General features: G+C 34.1%; 2 protein-coding genes across 2 annotated transcripts in view; one reads left to right on the top strand and one right to left on the bottom strand.

The window, feature by feature from the left end:
* Positions 1-2376, bottom strand: part of LOC108354431 (coiled-coil domain-containing protein 25) — a 19746-nt gene extending 17370 nt beyond the window's left edge. The window contains exon 1 of the mRNA XM_017605622.1: positions 2182-2376. Coding sequence (XP_017461111.1) covers positions 2182-2254 — 73 coding nt within the window. The 5' untranslated portion in view covers positions 2255-2376. The remainder of the gene's footprint in view (positions 1-2181) is intronic.
* A 756-nt stretch (positions 2377-3132) lies between these two features.
* Positions 3133-15240, top strand: p120ctn (adherens junction protein p120). The gene is made up of 5 exons (XM_017605544.1): positions 3133-3596; positions 9926-10786; positions 12065-12621; positions 13727-14643; positions 14723-15240. The coding sequence occupies exons 2-5, from the start codon at positions 9963-9965 to the stop codon at positions 14837-14839; spliced, it is 2415 nt and encodes an 804-aa protein (XP_017461033.1). The 5' UTR covers positions 3133-3596; positions 9926-9962; the 3' UTR covers positions 14840-15240.
* The last annotated feature ends 3205 nt before the right edge of the window (positions 15241-18445 follow it).

Below are 18445 nucleotides of genomic sequence, written 5' to 3'. Positions count from 1 at the left end.
CTGCAGAAAACTGCAGCAGCATCTCTGCGGGATTGATTAGTTAACTTGCAAAATCATTGAGGAAACGCTGTTAATATAATAATAGAGAAACATTTCGGGAACGGCTTTACCGTGCCCTATGTACACAAAATGCAGCGATTCGCCCTAGCGCTACACTTGCATCTACGCTTCTTGCATCTTGACGGCTGTCGCAATTTAACACACAGCCCTTCATTGTATTAGTTTTTACGCAGTCTTCAACTCAAAAANTTTAACACACAGCCCTTCATTGTATTAGTTTTTACGCAGTCTTCAACTCAAGAATCACTCACAAATTGCAAATTAACACAATTTAAACTGATTTTTCACTTATAATTAAAATTTCTCTTTCACTGATTTGTAAACTAAGGTTTGTTTACAAGTAACCACAACTGTCAAAATTCGCAAAACCAAAGTAGCGGTACCACTGACGGCGCCACCTTTGTTCGCTGCTCCGTGTATTGATACCATGAACGAAAGACACAAGATCCCGTAAGAACAAGGGAGTGAAAAAAGTCGATTTTTTTTAGCGGGTTCTACGCCATCTTGTTTCACTGGAAAACGAGCGAAAAGTAAACAAAGTAAACAAAGCAAAGAAAACAACAAAACCAAAATTAGCCAAAATTATTGTCAGCCACTTTAAACGCACAATTTAGGTAAAATGATGCAACAAAATGCTTTAAAATGTGTTGTCATGTTGAATTAACTCTTCTTTACTTGAATAAAAGTGTAAAATAGTAATGCTTGTGATGTAAACAAACGCTCAGCTGACGAACCCGCTTTCGCAAACTTTTTTCTCAAGACCAGTTACAAATACAACGTCGCGTTCTTACGTGATCTTGTATTTTTGGTTCATCATGAACGAAAGACACAAGATCACGCGGGAAGGAAAGAACGAAAAAAGTTATTTTTTAGACTGCGTTTATACACGAAAACTTTTGTCGCCTCGATTTTTCGCAATCCCTTTTGGTGTTGCTCGTTTCATTTACACACGGCGATTTGTGTGTATGCAATTGTTGTTGTCAGATGTGAACAGCGGTTCAATTTACACAGACAAACGAGAGCACAAAGCGTGTTGCCCGAACACGAGCAGCTCGGTGCCCCCCTCCTTTCCTCGTCCATGGTTCATGGTATTATGCGCGTTCCTTATCTCCCAGAAATAGTCAGAAAAAGTCCGAAGTAGTCAGATTTAGTCCAAAAAGCGTTCCTTAACTCGGAAATGACAGCAAAAATGAGAGAGCAACAATCAGTGAGAGCGACTCTCATCAGTCCGAAGTAGTCAGATTTAGTCAGAAGAATTTTTTCTGGCAAAATCCTGAAAAGTGTCAAAATCAACTGAATTTAAATTAACGGAAATTAAAGAATACGCAAAAAGTGAGAATAATCTAAAAAGTAAAAGAAATGAATTGAAATTGGAAGGAGGCAAAAAATAATTGATATAGCAAGTGTTTATTGTGCTTGTGCTTGTGCGAATGTGTTTTGTACATACATTTCTGTTCTTATTTGACGTTAGTTTTGTTGTTGCCCTTCTTTGGACTAAAAATTTGGTTTTTTGCGTTCCTTTACTTTTCCTGTTACTCTCTTTTAGTGAGCGCATTTTGCNGCAACTTTGATGAGTAAAAAAGCGGTACAACATTCTTTTCTTGGCGTTCATTGTGGCATACCTTTTGCGTCTGGCGCTTTGCTGGCAAAGTTATAAATGTCACGCAGAGCTACAAAGTTTTATCTGGCATCAGCTTTAAGAGCAAAGCGTACACGCACATTTGTAATTGAAACTATGCTCTTCGATTTGCTCGCCGGTACACCATGTTCTTACCCTAATAGCGATTTCTTTTCTCGAAATAATATTGCCTTTTTCTGCCCTGCGCCAGGGCTGGCAAGTTTTTGTGTTCTTTTCTCAGCATCTTCACATGCAATTACGTGCTTTCTCTTTAAAATGTTGCACTCTGATAATGTTGCCATATAAGGTGGCATTTTTTTCCCCCCGAAAAAAGAAAACGCCATAAGAGTGCGCGGGTTGGGGTCTGCCACTCAAACCAAAATACCCATCGACCTTTTTGATTTTTGTCGTCTCGATTTTCATTAAAATTTTCCCGTGCGGCATTGTGGAACAGCCGAACGAAAAATTCTAAAACATGAATCGAAAATCAAATAATTTCATACTTTCATACTTATCCTTTCCCATGTAAATTAAGGCCGGTGGCGAAACCACATCACTTTGAAAATAGAAAACCATTTTTATAAACTAGTACACATATAATATATGTTTGGGCATCATTACACAAAACTCAAAACTTATTTTTCAACTACGTTCCAAACTTTTGTTTTACTAAAGTTATTTAAAAACCGGCTACTAGATACTTTCCGAAATTACAGAACACAGTGTGAGTCGGATGATATATTAATATAAATTGTTAAACCAAGGTTTACACGTCGTCGCCTGGGTAAAATATTGTCGGAAGCCATTTTTGACGATTTTTAGTTCTAGATGCAGTTATATATTTTGAAATAAGGTCTTTCGATTGGTGTTATCAGTTTTCAGATACCTCCTTTAGTTTCCGAGATATTGACTACAATTTTTTCGATAATTTAGTAAAAATTTAGTTAGTGATGCAGCCATATAAAACTAATTAATATCTTAAAAATTACGTTCTTCATTCTTGAATACTTTCTTTAATTTCCGAGATATTGAGAAAAAAGTGTCGTTCATACAAAGTGGCTGCCAAATTGTGGACAAATGACGCTAATGACAAAATTTTACTATAGAAAATCCTTCATAAACTCCAAACTAATAACAAAAATCATTAAATAATTTAAGAATTTTGTGAACTAGTAACATTTTCACAGACTTTGGAGAAAATCCCATTCCAAACAATCCAATCCAATTGCATTCCAAACTTCAATCGCGATTTCCCACAACATGCCGAAATTAACATACGACAATCTTTTACCCACGCGACGACGTGTAGTCATCACAACAAATTAACATTTGGTTTTGATTTCTACCACTATTATTTTGTATGTACTAATATAATAAATACGACTAGAACATACTACAACAACAACAACTTGAACACATAAAAAATCCGACAAATTAAAATATTTCATATAAGGCACCCTACATATTCTGTGACCAAAGCATTTTCGCTTGATATATTTTTTAATAAGATGGATAAAATTTTCTGTGGAATAAATCAAAATCAGATCTAATAAAGAATTAGATTTTGGTCAATTAAATTAACTAAGTCTGAACTACGGTCGCGTGTCGTTATCTAGAAAATGTGATTGTGTACAAGAATCGGTGAAAATCCGTGGCCGTACATAACTGGGAAAACAATAGAATTTTCAACTTGTAAATACTCTGGATAAAAAATTACCAAATAATAAAATAATGAAACAGAAAATGAATGCTAATTGGCACCAGTGAATAAAAAAAGTATGGTATCAATGTTTGCTGTCCTAAAACAAGTCTTCGGTTGACGTGTGAAAAATCAATAATCTTACGCAAAAAGAAGCTTGGACATTTGAGTGTTTTACCACACCCGTAATACACGAGAACACACAACATGACGTGATTGGTAAGATTAGACATTACATTTACTTTTAAACTAAACTAAAGTTATAATAGAAATTATTTATTTATTTGAAAAACTTTGCTGCGGACAGGAATAACAATTTTTATTTGGTGCTTATAAGTATACTTATTTACAGTAGCAATTTGCCTAACTTCTTTTGTAACTATCAAAGAAATAAACAATTATTTTTTAAGATTGTTCTTACAATCTTAAGGCTTAAATAAAAGCATCTGACCAATAAATCTACGCCGTCGCGGCAGTGCAGAGCGTCTCGTCTGTCGCGAAAAGAAATTTGATTGCAAATTTTTATATGCCCACATTCTATATTTGTGGTTTTTTGCCTAAATACCATATATGTATATGAAGCCGACTTTTAGTTGAAGTTTTAGTTAGGAAATTGAATTAAGGCTGCCAAACCGTCCAAGAAAACTTTGTAAATGCAAAAAAATGTATGTTTCCCCCATTTCCACTCATTTCTATTAAATCTGCATCTTTAAGATTTTAATAGGACGGCAGGATTTCTCCCGAAAACATCGAAGAAATTAATTAATGGAGAAAGTACAGTGGCTTTGTAAAGGTGTATTACAAGGCTACAAAACGATGTTTTCTAGTCGAATAGATTCAACTTTTGTAACAAATTCTTTTCCTCCTTAAAACAAAAAAAAAAATGTTTTCCATAATATTAAATAAACTAAATGAAGGATTTTACAAATGTGGAGGTTTTAATTAAAAAAATTGAAAAATATCCTTTGGGATTAGGATTTAAATTAAACTAAGATTCTGCAAAATTTATCAAAAAACTTAAGAGTAAAATTTATAAAAAGCATGTTTGGCATGTTTCTAATGGATAATTGAAACCACATTGTTTCGAATTCCTCTCTCAATTGATACCCATATATCCCTACTTTGTGCAAACTTTTCGAAATATATTAGGGGTATTCTCTGAGTCTTGCAAAGCCCTTGCACGGTGCACGGATTGCACGGTTTGCAAAGCTGTCCCATACGAAAACCGGTTTTTACCTTGCAATCCGTGCAATCTGTGCACCGTGCAAGGGCTTTGCAAGACTCAGAGAATACCCCTATTATAATTTATGGTCCTTTGCAAAAAACCCCGACTACCTGAAAAAAAAAACAAAAACGCGAATTACGCTTTCACGCATTAACTACTCGACCCATTATCATGAAATTTTATACACTGGTATCGTTTAGCGTATAGAACATATATATTTAGTCTCGATTAGACGAGGGGCGTGACACCTCCTATACAAACGGAGTTTTTCATACCGCATATTAAGAAATATTTGTGATAGAGTAATGGAACTTGGTATTTAGATACATACAGTATCGGTCATATCTATAGCACGCCATTTCAAAGTGATATTGTGTGTCACTTATTTTTATTTATTGACTTTTAAGAATTTTCAATTAAAATATAGTTCATTCTTAGACAAACCCGATACAAACCCAAGGTTAATAATTTGTAGAAAGCTACAAAAAAGTGCAACAAATTTTCACATAAATTTCAAACTTTTTTCTCGGAAGTGTTAGAATTTTAGGAATTTAGAATGAACTGTATTTTAATTGAAAATTCTTAAAAATAAATGAATAAACATCAGTGGCACACAATATCACTTTGAAATGGCGAGCTATAGATATGACCGATACTGTACATACATTTATAAAATCAATTCCCTACTGATGGAAGAGGAGGGCATCGTACTGTTTAAAAAATTAAACTCAGTTTGAATTAGGGGATTTATTAATTTGAAAATTATATTAAAAATGCATGTCAAGATGTTTTTTTAGATTTGCAAAGCAACTAAATGGCACCTTATTCAGTAATAAAAAACTACAACTGTTTAAAGATATTGACCCCTATTGCGAGTGTCGACTGGCAGTAGAATAGAAATTTGTCGATCGAGTCGATCATCTTTTATTTTGCTTTGCGTAACTTGATCGATAAAAATTTGTATTATTGTGAATGGTTAACTGAATTGTAAACAGCTGTTTGTTTGTTTACATTTGTTTCTTTAGTGTTTCATTTACATCATTTTTAAAATTGCTTTTATTATAAAATTTAAAAAATTGATGCGGTTGAAATATGGTTTAGTGATGAGGAAGATGATGCCAAAGCTAATAGATTTGTAGAGTTGGCTTAGGGTTGCCAGTACGTTAGCCTTTTCCATTCTAAAAAATCAGTACTTTTCAGTACGTTTTTATTCAAAGCAAAGTTATGAATGTAAGTAACAAAAAATAATTTGCAACGCCAGAGTTTTTGTTTTTAACAATATTTTGGTATATAAATAAAATAAATTCCCAACAAGCAAAGTAAACTTAAGGAACGTTTTTTTTTAAGTTTTCAATTATAAACATTAAGCTTACAAAACGTTGATTTTTTGTTTATAAAACGCTTGAAAGTAAGCGTAATATAATCGAAAAGGAACATTGGTTATAAGCGTAGAAATATAAACTTGTAATAAATGTTCAAAAGAAAGCTTTTTATAAGCGTAAAAGTGTAAACTTATAATAAAGGTTCAAAAAAGTTGTTTATAAGCGTATGAATATAAACTTACTAAAAATTTTCAAAAGAAAGCTTTTTATAAACATTTTTATAACCCTTTATTTAAAGATATTTAATTAAAAAATAATACATAGATTGCTTAACATCTAGAAACTAAAAGAAATGCGAATTTTCGGCGGACTCATCTACAGTCGCGAAAATATAAATAGGGAATAGACATTTTAGCATACAAATTCACGATAACACACAAAAATTAAGCATACAAAAGTTAATTATTACATCTTGTTGCGTGTTTTCAATTACATGCGGTTATTGGCAAATTGGAAAAACGACATCGATGAAGCTATATATTCCGGTTCATCGCCGCCATTCTCATTGATGAACTTTTCTGAAAAAAATTTAATACATTTTTAATTGAATGTTAAACTAAGAAAGGATAAGGAGAACTCATCATTCGAAGATAGCGCAGCGGGTCCTGGACTGGATTTTTTTTTACCGCATGGGTTTTATTTAATTTTTTCTTTTAATAATATATTTAAAAAAACGTAAACACGTCACTTACTATTTAAAAAATGTTATATTTACTACTTCATGTCGTTGGCATTTGCATTTCATTTATAAGTTTAAGTTATTTATTAAGGGTTTATTTGAAAAAAACATTTAGTAAGCTTAATATTAAAAATGCTTATTTAACGCTTATTATAGCAAACTTACTTTAAGTTATTTTTAAAAACATTTACTGAAATGCTTGTTGGGTTATTTTATATTTGTGACATTTTTGAGTAGCAATAATGAGATTTTTCGCATACAGTGTTTAAATAGTCAAAGAATTCTATACATTTCATTTTAAAATTACTTTTAATTTGAAGTTTACTTTCAAAAATTTTAATGAGAAGCCGGTTTCTCTCTTTGCGCTAGGAAACAAACTTTATTCTAAAAGTGAAAGTAAATAACGTCTATTGCGTCACCGCCAACGTCACCGTCAGTTGCCAAAAAAGTTAAATTGGTGTATTCGTATGAAGCAAGTTACATGAACAAAGCTGACGGTGACTGTGACGCACAAATTAGCTCAACTTTCAACTTTGCTTATGCGTGACAACTATTCTGTGTTTTGTTTACATATCTGAATTTCAATTTTTTCAGTTTGTGAAAATTTTTGGATTTATTGAGATAAGAAATGTAAAATATGATGAAAGAAAAGTGCAACGCAATTTTTGCAGAGTAGCAGCGAGTTTTTGATTTTACGCACGCAATGGTGAACGGATAGTGTGTAACTTGCCGCATAAGCACCGTTGACGCTCACATTGACGGTGACGATGCCGGCGACGCAATGGACGTTGTGTACTTTCGCTTTAAAGATCTTCTCAGTTGCTTCGCTCTAGTGTGGTATTGAAAAAAAAATAAATAAAAATTAAATATTTTTTTCAAACTGAAAAAGTACCACTTTTTAAGAACTTCATCTATATTTCCTCATGGCTTAAATAATTTTCACTACGCAAAAACTGTGAAAGACTAAAAATTCGCTAAAAAGAGTATCTAACTCTATGTCAAGGCGAATTAATATAAGGTGATAGCAAGGCGAATTAATATAAGGTGATAGCAGGAGTACAAAAACAAAAATTTACATGTATTTTGTTTTTGCTTTGGCGGCATAAACTGTCAAAATCTGTAAGAGTGTGTGTAGAAATTCAAACAAAATTTTTCAATTTGATATCATTAGCCGTGCGGCGAAACACATACACAAATTCAGCTGAGCTAGTAACACCACCTTATATAAATTCGCCTTGCTCTATGTCTTGTAAGCAAAACTTGTTTACAGTGTCAGTAAATTGAGAAAGAGGAGTTGTAAGTTATAGGCAAAAGCTATTCGAATATTCAAATTTATTGTCATTAAACTGAAAGTTATTTTCGAGATAACTAACCCTCGACACAAATTTCAGCCTTTTTTTTTTAATAATTTATCGCAACTGGTACGTAACGACCCGGCGATACCTCTCTGAAGTTGGCAGGACAACTTTTTCTCAAAGCAAAAATTCCTATCGGATAATTTGCCGTTAATTATCCGTAAATTATCCGTGAAAAGAATAATTTTGCCGCGGACATATTTTAAAAAATATCGAGTGCTCTGCTAACTTCCGTGGAATTAAGGACACCAGCTAAACCCAAACTAACTATCTGATAAATTGCCGTAAATTCTCCCTTGTTTATCCGTGAAAAGAATTATCTTGCCGCGGACATATTTCAAAAAATATCGCGTGCCCTGCTAACTTCCACCTTCTGACATTCAATTAAGGAAACCAGCTAAACCCATACTAACTATCTGATAATTTGCCGTAAATTATCCGTTGTTTATCCGTGAAAAGAATTATCTTGCCGCGGACATATTTCAAAAAATATCGCGTGCCCTGCTAACTTCCACCTTCTGACATTCAATTAAGGAAACCAGCTAAACCCATACTAACTATCTGATAATTTGCCGTAAATTATCCGTTGTTTATCCGTGAAAAGAATTATCTTGCCGCGGACATATTTCAAAAAATATCGCGTGCCCTGCTAACTTCCACCTTCTGACATTCAATTAAGGAAACCAGCTAAACCCATACTAACTATCTGATAATTTGCCGTAAATTATCCGTTGTTTATCCGTGAAAAGAATTATCTTGCCGCGGACATATTTCAAAAAATATCGCGTGCCCTGCTAACTTCCACCTTCTGACATTCAATTAAGGAAACCAGCTAAACCCAAACTAACTATCTGATAAATTGCCGTAAATTATCCGTTGTTTATCCCATGAAAATAATTATCTTGCCGCGGACACATTTTAAAAAATATCGCGAGCCCTTCTAACTTCCGTGGATGTTAGCAGGGCACCTTCTGACAACCAGTTAAGGAAACCAGCTAAACCCAAACTAACTATCTGATAATTTGCCGTAAATTATCCGTTGTTTATCCGTGAAAAGAATTATCGTGCATGTGAACGTTCGCATGGGAACGGCAAGTTTCGACAGATGTGTGTGAGCGTTGGGATATTATTATTATTATTATAAAAATACAAATAGAATTCTTTGCCTTTGCGAACGTTCACGCTCACGCTCGCATGGAACTGTATATCAAGCTTAATTGAGCGACTAAGCGACACTCACAATAGCATCGATAAGCGAAAATCGCTTAATAGTCGTTTATTTACTGCTAGTCGACATTCGCAATAGGGGTTATTAGTAAACATACGCGCTAGCATGACGCTTCCGAAAACAGAAGTGGATTTTGACTTGGGTTACTAAATTGCAAAACTTTGCGATTTGGGCAAGACTATTTGTATAAAAGTATTTGTAGTAATATATTAAAAATGTTTAAGATTAATTTTCCAAGTTTTTAAATGTAGAAATCTCCCTTTTTTGCAAATCTATGTCTTATTCCGTTTCAACTAAACATGCTAAATACGATACAAATCAAAGCCAAATTATGGTTTTTCAAAATATCCCGGCCCTGCCCGATACCATTTTTGGCATAAAAGTTTCTGCTTACATAACCAGTATATGTATATTATAACATATTATAACAGCAGCCAAATCGGCTCATAAATAAGTTAGATATAGGACTTTTAATTTTTTATTACGCTGTAGACTTTTCGCTGGAATCGCCCATATGTACATGTATGCATAAAAATGAATGAAAAGGGTAAGATTTAAGTTGTGATATTTTTCTTTGCTAATGTACTGACTCACATAAAATCTATATGTATGTAGATCATAAAATTTCGTAATTGTTATATCTAATCAATGAATTAATTATTTTTTTTTGTAATTTTAGATTAAATTGTAAATAATTTTGTGGAAAAATTAAAGCAATGGATCCACCAACGTTCAATGAGCCTGAATTGAATTGCCAATATACAGCTCTACAAGATTATGAGCAATATCAATCAAGATATCCAAACTCATCAATATACGTCACGAAATCTCCTGAATTGGCACTCTCAAGGTCAGGAGGGCAATGCACATACGGATCGGATCACAATGCACCCAATTTAATTGGGCCACAAGCTCAGCTCGCTACTACGCAGGAACAAAATGAGTCTGTAATACAAGAACGTTCGTCAGTTTCTACTGTAAGATACATGCAAGCTTCACAATATGACGAAATGCCTGACTATGGCCTCAATGCTTGTCCCGTTGAATCCCACTATATTGAGAATCCCACCATTGCTTATGGATATGTGTCAGAAGTTAATTTTGATTTTCCCATTGAAGCCGGCAACACCAACTCTTACTCACCAAGACCATTGTTATTCGATAGCAATCTTAATGGTTCAGAATCAGCACTTCCTTCGGACGTAACAAGAACATATGACGGTCATGCTGATTATCAAAGTAAAATGGCACAACTTACTCTTACACCAATGGACGCGGTTTCACACATGAGAGAATCAAAACATTTGTTAATGGAAGGTTCTGGAAGTGACATTTGTTCCACTATGAGATGGCGGGACCCAAATCTATCAGAAGTTATAAGCTTTTTGAACAATCCAAATAATGAAATAAAGGCAAATGCCGCAGCTTATTTACAGCATCTGTGTTATATGGATGATCCAAACAAACAGCGAACTCGAACACTGGGTGGAATCCCGCCCCTTGTACGGCTGCTGTCGTACGATGTTCCAGAGATTCACAAGTAAGATTATATAAATGTGTTCATTAAATCCCTACCCAAACCAATTGCCATAAATTAAATATGTATATTTACTATTTGTTTGGTAACAAACAATTTTTAACCAGTAAAAAACTGTTTTTAATAAAATTTTCGATGAAAAAATGTTCGTTAACGTTATATCTTTTTAACCCACTTCACCAAAAGTTTATCAATTCGTCGGAATATTTTTTATTTTTATTTATTTTTTGTTACCGCATAACTCTGGACAACGTTTGCCGATTTTTATAATTCTTTTTTTAAAGGAAAGGTGTTATCTCACTGGAGGTTGCATATTAATTTGGTTTAAATCCGATGATCGCATCATGAAGAAATCAACGATAGTCTTAAATTTTTATATGACAATTGAAGTCGGTTTTGTTTTTTGCTTAAAAATTACTTGTTTTTAATTTTTCACTTACATAACAGAATATAAAACTATAAACTATATATATATATATATATATATATATAACGGTTGCAAACTTAATACTGAAATGTGGATAAACAAGAAAGCCAAACAAACACTCGAAGGGTTGTTGTTGTTGTTGTAACAGCATACAAATTCCCCAAAGAGATTTTGGGGAGTGTTGCTGGAGTGGCAGTCCTTGGCCAGATATATATCTGGGTCGTTCCGGTTACGTAGACCCGACTGTCGTGGGAACGAAGGGTGAGTTATGCATACTTAGTATTGCACTGTATACATAGATAAACATTGCTTGTGAAAATTTGTCGTGATTATACTCCTAGCAGCACATACATATCTTCCCAACAAACAACTGCACCCATTTTGCCACTCTAATTTCTCTCGCAATCGCTCTCCCTGCTCGATCGAATGCCGCTTTTATGTATGATTCAATAATCTACAGATTGAAACGTAAAGCCCATTTAACAGATTCCTTTTATGACAACTCTCACGTCTTACTATGCAATTCTCGGCATGCATAACTGAGCCGTAAGCTGAAATTAGTCAAGAACGTAAACCTACCGGTACGTAAACCCAAGTCAGCTGACACGATCTGTCTTACCATGTAAATGAAAACTCAACACCACAGAATTTGTAAGCGCTAATCTATTATTATTATTATTATTATTTCATGATCCAATGATCGGATCTAAACCAGATTAGTATGGGACCACCTCTGAGACACTACCTTTCCGATGCAAAAAGAAGATAGGTAACATACATAAAAATAAAAATATTCCGACGAACTGATAACCTCCTCCTTTTTTGGAAGTCGGTTAAAAATCTATGCTTTTTAGGAATGCATGTGGTGCGCTGCGAAATTTATCCTATGGAAGACAAAATGATGAAAATAAACGCGCAATAAAAAATGCTGGTGGTATAACTGCGCTTGTAAATTTATTGTGCAGGACACAAGAATCGGAAGTAAAGGAATTGGTTACTGGAGTTCTATGGAATATGTCTTCCTGTGAAGATATTAAACGATCCATTATTGATGAAGGTTTGAATGCTATAGTTAGCAACATTATTATACCCCACTCTGGCTGGGATGCAGTTTGCGCAGGAGAGACATGTTACTCTACGGTTTTTCGAAACGCTTCCGGAGTTTTACGCAATGTCAGTTCGGCAGGAGAATTTGCACGAACCAGTCTAAGAAACTCGGAGCACCTGGTGGAGTGTCTCATATACGTGGTAAAAATGGCTATAGAAAAGAACAACATTGGAAACAAAACCGTTGAAAATTGCGTGTGTATATTACGCAATCTATCATATCGTTGTCAAGAAGTGGAAGATCCTAGTTACGACAAACAGCCAATGCCAATACAAAGTCGACCTCAATCGAATTCTTATAAAGGTAAAAATGCTACCCAAAAGTTTCATTTTAGTAAAAACTTACATACATACATATGTATGTATGTATGATCATCATTATATCTACATACATATCCCACACCTAGATCTTAAGTGAGCTAACTCAAAATTCAGAGAGGGAAATTTAACTGCTTGTAAATCCTACAGCTTCAACGCAATTAATACAAAAACAGGTATAATAAGAGCTTTTTAGTTATTGTATATAATCATGAAGAACCAAATTTTCCTATGAATTGATTTATGCAAAAAAGTAGCCCCAAATTTTGTTTGAGTTGATCGCACTTTAGAACTACGTAGGTGTGCGATATGTTCGATAATCATGTGAATAGTATCCCGCAACTTCGTACTTTCTTTAGTGTACACCGCACAGGCGTATTTTGGTATGCTTTGTCTCCCATATTCACGATTTGGCAAGCTACTGATTCATCTTTTTTTTTTATCATTATATAAGTTTAACCTTTTTGACTTTTCAAATTGTCTTAAGCGAGAAAAGGGCGGTATTTTTTGACTTGGTTCGTCTTAACCCGAGTGCGGTTTAGACGGAAAGTACTGTAATTGCGTGATTATGAATTATGGCCGTTTTGTTTCTACAAAAAATGTTGCCTTTTCATTGCCCAGTTCTTAGTATTTGTGCTCAGAGGGCAAGGAGAAGGCAACATTTTTCGGTAGAAACGAAAACGTCAAATAGATTTGTGAATTGAAAATTATATCAAATCCTTAATAATATAGATTTATTATTTGTTTGAAGAATTAAATCATGAATAAAATCAAATAGGTTCATTATTTAAAAGCGAATTTAAAATCAAAAATGATTTTAAATCTCGCAACCCTGCTTTTAATTTTATATACATAGCATTTGTTAGAATTGTTTATCGGATTCTCCAGATAGTATTAGAAAAATTTACGGTCGACTCTTTTTACTTTCACCGAAAACCGATATGTTGCGATGTCTCGAAAACAAAATGAAAAAAAAAAATGTATGCGGACTTTCGTTTTTTTTTTTTGCTATAAACTAGTTTATCTTCTTATTTATTATTGTATATACTATGTACTTAAAGACAATTATGTAACTAATTGCTCTGCTTAAGGAGAAAATCTCGGCTGCTTCGGAACAAGTAAAAAGAAGAAGGAAGCTGCTCAAAGCGATCATCAAGCCGAAAATAATTATACCCCCAGCACTTCTAAGAATTCAGTACCAAATAGTTCATCGCACAAACGATATGAGCTTTTGTGGCAACCGGAAGTTGTGCAGTACTATTTAGCTTTATTACAAAGTTGTTCCAACCCGGAAACTTTAGAAGCTGCTGCAGGTGCTATTCAGAACCTTTCAGCTTGTTACTGGCAGCCAAGTATTGATATTCGCGCCACAGTTCGTAAGGAAAAAGGTCTACCTATATTGGTAGAACTGCTTCGTATGGAAGTTGATCGTGTCGTTTGCGCTGTGGCAACGGCTTTACGAAACCTTGCTATAGACCAACGCAATAAAGAGCTTATCGGGAAGTACGCGATGCGAGATTTAGTCCAAAAGCTTCCAACCGGTAATCCACAGCACGATCAAAACACCTCCGATGACACAATTACTGCAGTATTAGCAACAATTAATGAAGTAATAAAGAAAAATCCCGAGTTTTCTCGCTCTTTGCTTGACGCTGGAGGGGTCGACCGCTTATTAAGCATTACGAAACAGCGCCAAAAATATACATCTTGCGTATTAAAGTTCGCCAGTCAAGTTTTGTTCACAATGTGGCAGCATCATGAATTACGCGATGTTTATAAGAAAAACGGATGGAAAGAACAGGATTTCGTATCAAAGTCATTTACAGCTCATAATATTTCGCCAAACTCCCCTAACAATGTGAACAGCACTCTCAACAGACCCATGGCTTCACAAGGCCGGACAAGATACGAGGATCGAACGATACAAAGAGCTCCAAATAATGCGGCTCGCAATAATACAGGAAATGATTTTACCGGCTGCAATGAGTCACCACTTCTTTGCCAATTGGTATGTAACTAATAGAGATTAGTGGAGCATTATATTTATGTATTGAAAAATGGAAATCAACATGTTTTTATTGTTTTAGAATGACGATGCATCGAGTAACGGTGTGGGCAATGACACTTATCAACGGAGAAATCAAAATCCGCAAGCGACTATGTATATACCAATCATGGAAGGCGGACGGAATCATTCCAATTAAAAAATTATAACTTTTAAATACTTTTCATATTTCATAAAAATAATAAAATGCACTTACAAATATGTTTCAATAGATACTATATCGATTTGCATTTACTTTAAGTTATATTGACTTTCTTGTCCAGATAATGTAGAGGAGGAATGTTTGATTTAGTTGCAGAAAATACTGTATCATATAATATACCACAAGTAATTAATTACACGGTATTAGAAATACACGTGCAAATTTTATATTAAAAAAGTTACTTTATGTAAGAAATTTTTCGAAAAAAAATCCCGCTAACACATTTGTGCACTGAAATATCGATATTCTATAAATGTATACAAAGCTAGTTTACACGATAAAACGAGGCATATTTACCAATCCTTAAACACGTGCATACATAATAAAATTTCTTGGTAGTAACTTCATCGTCTTATTATTTTGCCTTATGTTTTAGAAAATAACTTTTTTTTTTGGACGAGAACTTTGTGTAAACATAAAGTCAATCACTAACATAAGCCATATAAATCCAAAGTTGATAAATCATAAATCCATGACATGATGGTAGTTTCATTACTACTATTTTTTGATTATAAAGCATGATTCAATAACAAAAGGTTTGCTCAAAAAACGCTTTTCTCGCTCCCTCTTCACAAAATCGGCTCCTTAACATTAAGCATAGCTTTGCCACATTGTAATGTTTTGAGAAGGGAGATTTTTTTTTAAATATTTGGGATTCAATAAAATAGTAAAAAATGCAAGTTGATGTGATCGATAATCAAAGTTGAACGTTTTTCTCAAGCGTAAATATTACTTTTGAAGAATATCGATGTGCAGATTTGTATTATTTATTTTAAACTAAATAAACAAATTCGCATATATAACATGTAACAAAACTAATCTATGTTGTAATTTTCTTAGTTTCTTTGCTGAAGCTTTCCACCCGTCCCCTTGAAGATATATGTATGTATTTTGTGCTTTCGCACTCGGGGAAATAAACAGCTCAATTTTTAGTTTCTCAAAGCTTTTTAAGAAGAAAAATATAACCCTACTTTTTTATTTTGAGTTTAAAAATATTTAGAGGTCGCTCAAAGCACTCAAAGTTTTCCATGTATTTTATTTAGGAAGAAAACCAACTTTTCGTAGAAATGGTATAGAATTCTTGAAAATCAATATTTTTCGATCAGGAAACCGTTTCTCTTCAGGAGATTTCCAATAATAATAGCCAATTGTGTGTATAACCATTTTTTATAGTAACTATATTTTATAGGTCCACCGAAAGCCCCAGAAGATGCAATGGGGGGACAAATAAAAAATCTTTAGTATTAAAAAATGGTTAAATACACAATTGGCCTTTAAGTAAGTACGATCTTCAGCACATGCCGGATGTTGGAAGATGCATGGAGTTATGTGTATGTAGACATGTACAGAAAAAAAACTGGGCACTGTTTAGTACATGGCCTAACTATTTCGAGGTATTGCGTCCAAAGGGGTGACCCGATCCAAAATAAATTTGCACACACTTGTAGTCAAGCGTCTACACATTATTTTAACACCTACTTTTTTAATTTTCTGTCACTACTTTATTTACAAATTGGGTTCGAAATATGCCCTTTTTTGTAAAATTCGGAAATTAGCGTACATTTATCACTCCTATTCTCCTTAAAGCAGCAACTTCACCACCAGAAAAGTGTTTATTTACCTGTGTCACTTGCCATTGTACGGTTGCTGCTCCCTTTCATACCACAGTAAATTTGTAAGCAACTCTGAATCGGCAAAATTCATGCTCCTTCGCATTATCAACCCTGATCAGACTTTCCCCCGAAGAGTACTAAAAGAGGTTTAGTAATATATATACTGTGATGGGCGCAACTCACGCGCAACCTCGATATTTAAGAAAGTATCGATATTATGAATCGATTTCATTCATTGCATGTAAAATCGATATGGCGATATATCGGGCTAACCAATATCGATATCGGAAAAATCGATGTTGAAAATCATACTCCCAATTGGATAGAATATTATGCCTGCCTTCCAACCCACCTCATTATTTTATTTCTATCTTGTATATTTACTGAGGATTAAAACGGCATGCCGGTTGACAGTATTGTCAAAGAAGATAGAACAAGACAATAATGGGTCAATTATCGATAGCAACCGAACTTCAGTTGCGTTGCTAGTTGCCAAAACTATATTACAGATGGCAACTGGCAACTTTCAACTGACAACTGCAGTTGCTACAAAGTGTGTATACAGGCGACTACATTTTTGTGGTTGCTGGGAATGTTTTTGGAAAATATTTAGGAGCGAAAATTTAAGTGTGGCCTATATTTTACTTTTTAATAATCTGAACGATATTAACATTTTGCAATGCAGTTTGTTTTTTATTGAAAATCGCGTAAAAATCACTGAAACAAACCCCCGACAAAATACACATACAGAGAGAAGCAAATAAGAAATAGCAAACTTCAAAATTACGAACGTCACACACTTTTCTCAATTGTTATTACAAATGGCTGCTTCTCAACCGGTCAGATCTGTTCTAAAGAACGTAAATCTATAAGAAGAGACAACACGTTATAATTGGAGCAAGTGTGAACATCAGGAGCGTGCCTTCTCTTCTCATCCAATCAAAAAACGTACGCGATCGCTTTGTAGTAAAAAAATAGTAACTTTTGACAACTTTAATATAACCTCCAAATTTTGGTTGTCAATTTTTGCTTACTTTGTATGTAATAGGGAATTTACATGATTCAACTTTCATAGGCGATTAGTTGAATCAAAAGTTGAACGAAAGTAGGAAGCCGACCAACTTCATTGAAAGCGATTGGTTGAAAGGCCGTTTACACCAGGCGATTGTTACTTTCAACAAAAAGTTGCCTGAAAAATAGCCTCATGTAAATTCCCTATAAACACCTCAGCTCACACATGTTAATAACCATAAGTACTTTCAAATTTATTAGAATCCACTCCAAACAAGTAATTAAATACTTTTCAACATGCATTAGCAGAGAACACTTTTCTTTTGTATGCAGTTTCGTTGTCAAACACAGGCGATATATAAATCTCCTTTCACGTCATATTTCTGTCAAAATTTTCAAGTCAGAGTTAGCGGTATCGCAGTCAGCGCCACCTTCTGTATTCGTTTCACCATGATTTGCATATGGGTGTGTTCAGAAATGCATCAAGCCAAGGAATCGGGCTCTNCAACTGTAACTGCATACCCAGCGCAATGACTATACCCCATTGCACTCTAACACNTTTCATTTCTAAAGTATAATTGATGGAAATGCCTTATTCACGCAACTAACATTATTGGACATTTCCATCAATTATAGTTTAGAAATAAACGAGACGGATGCTTTACCTTGATGCATTTCTGAACGCAGCCTATAATTTGGCAAATCGTCAAATCGTAAAAGAAATTAATTAAAAACAAGTGAATAAGTTTAAGTTCGGGCGAAACCGAACTTTATATACCCAGCGCATGTATCTATTAAATATAGTTTTTTCACCTTTCAGTAAACTGCATGATAAGGACGAGTATTCTTCCCAATGTCAGTGTAGATTTTTCCTAGTTTTTCCTACAGAATTTAAATGTGCTTCGAATTTCTCTTGAAA

This window comes from Rhagoletis zephyria, unplaced genomic scaffold (assembly GCF_001687245.7).
Source record: "Rhagoletis zephyria isolate East Lansing unplaced genomic scaffold, Rhagoletis_zephyria_1.1 Rzeph_scaffold_00154, whole genome shotgun sequence".
NCBI lineage: Eukaryota > Metazoa > Arthropoda > Insecta > Diptera > Tephritidae > Rhagoletis > Rhagoletis zephyria.
The sequence above is the reverse complement of the archived record's forward strand: the minus strand, read 5'-3'. Positions and strand labels throughout refer to the sequence as shown.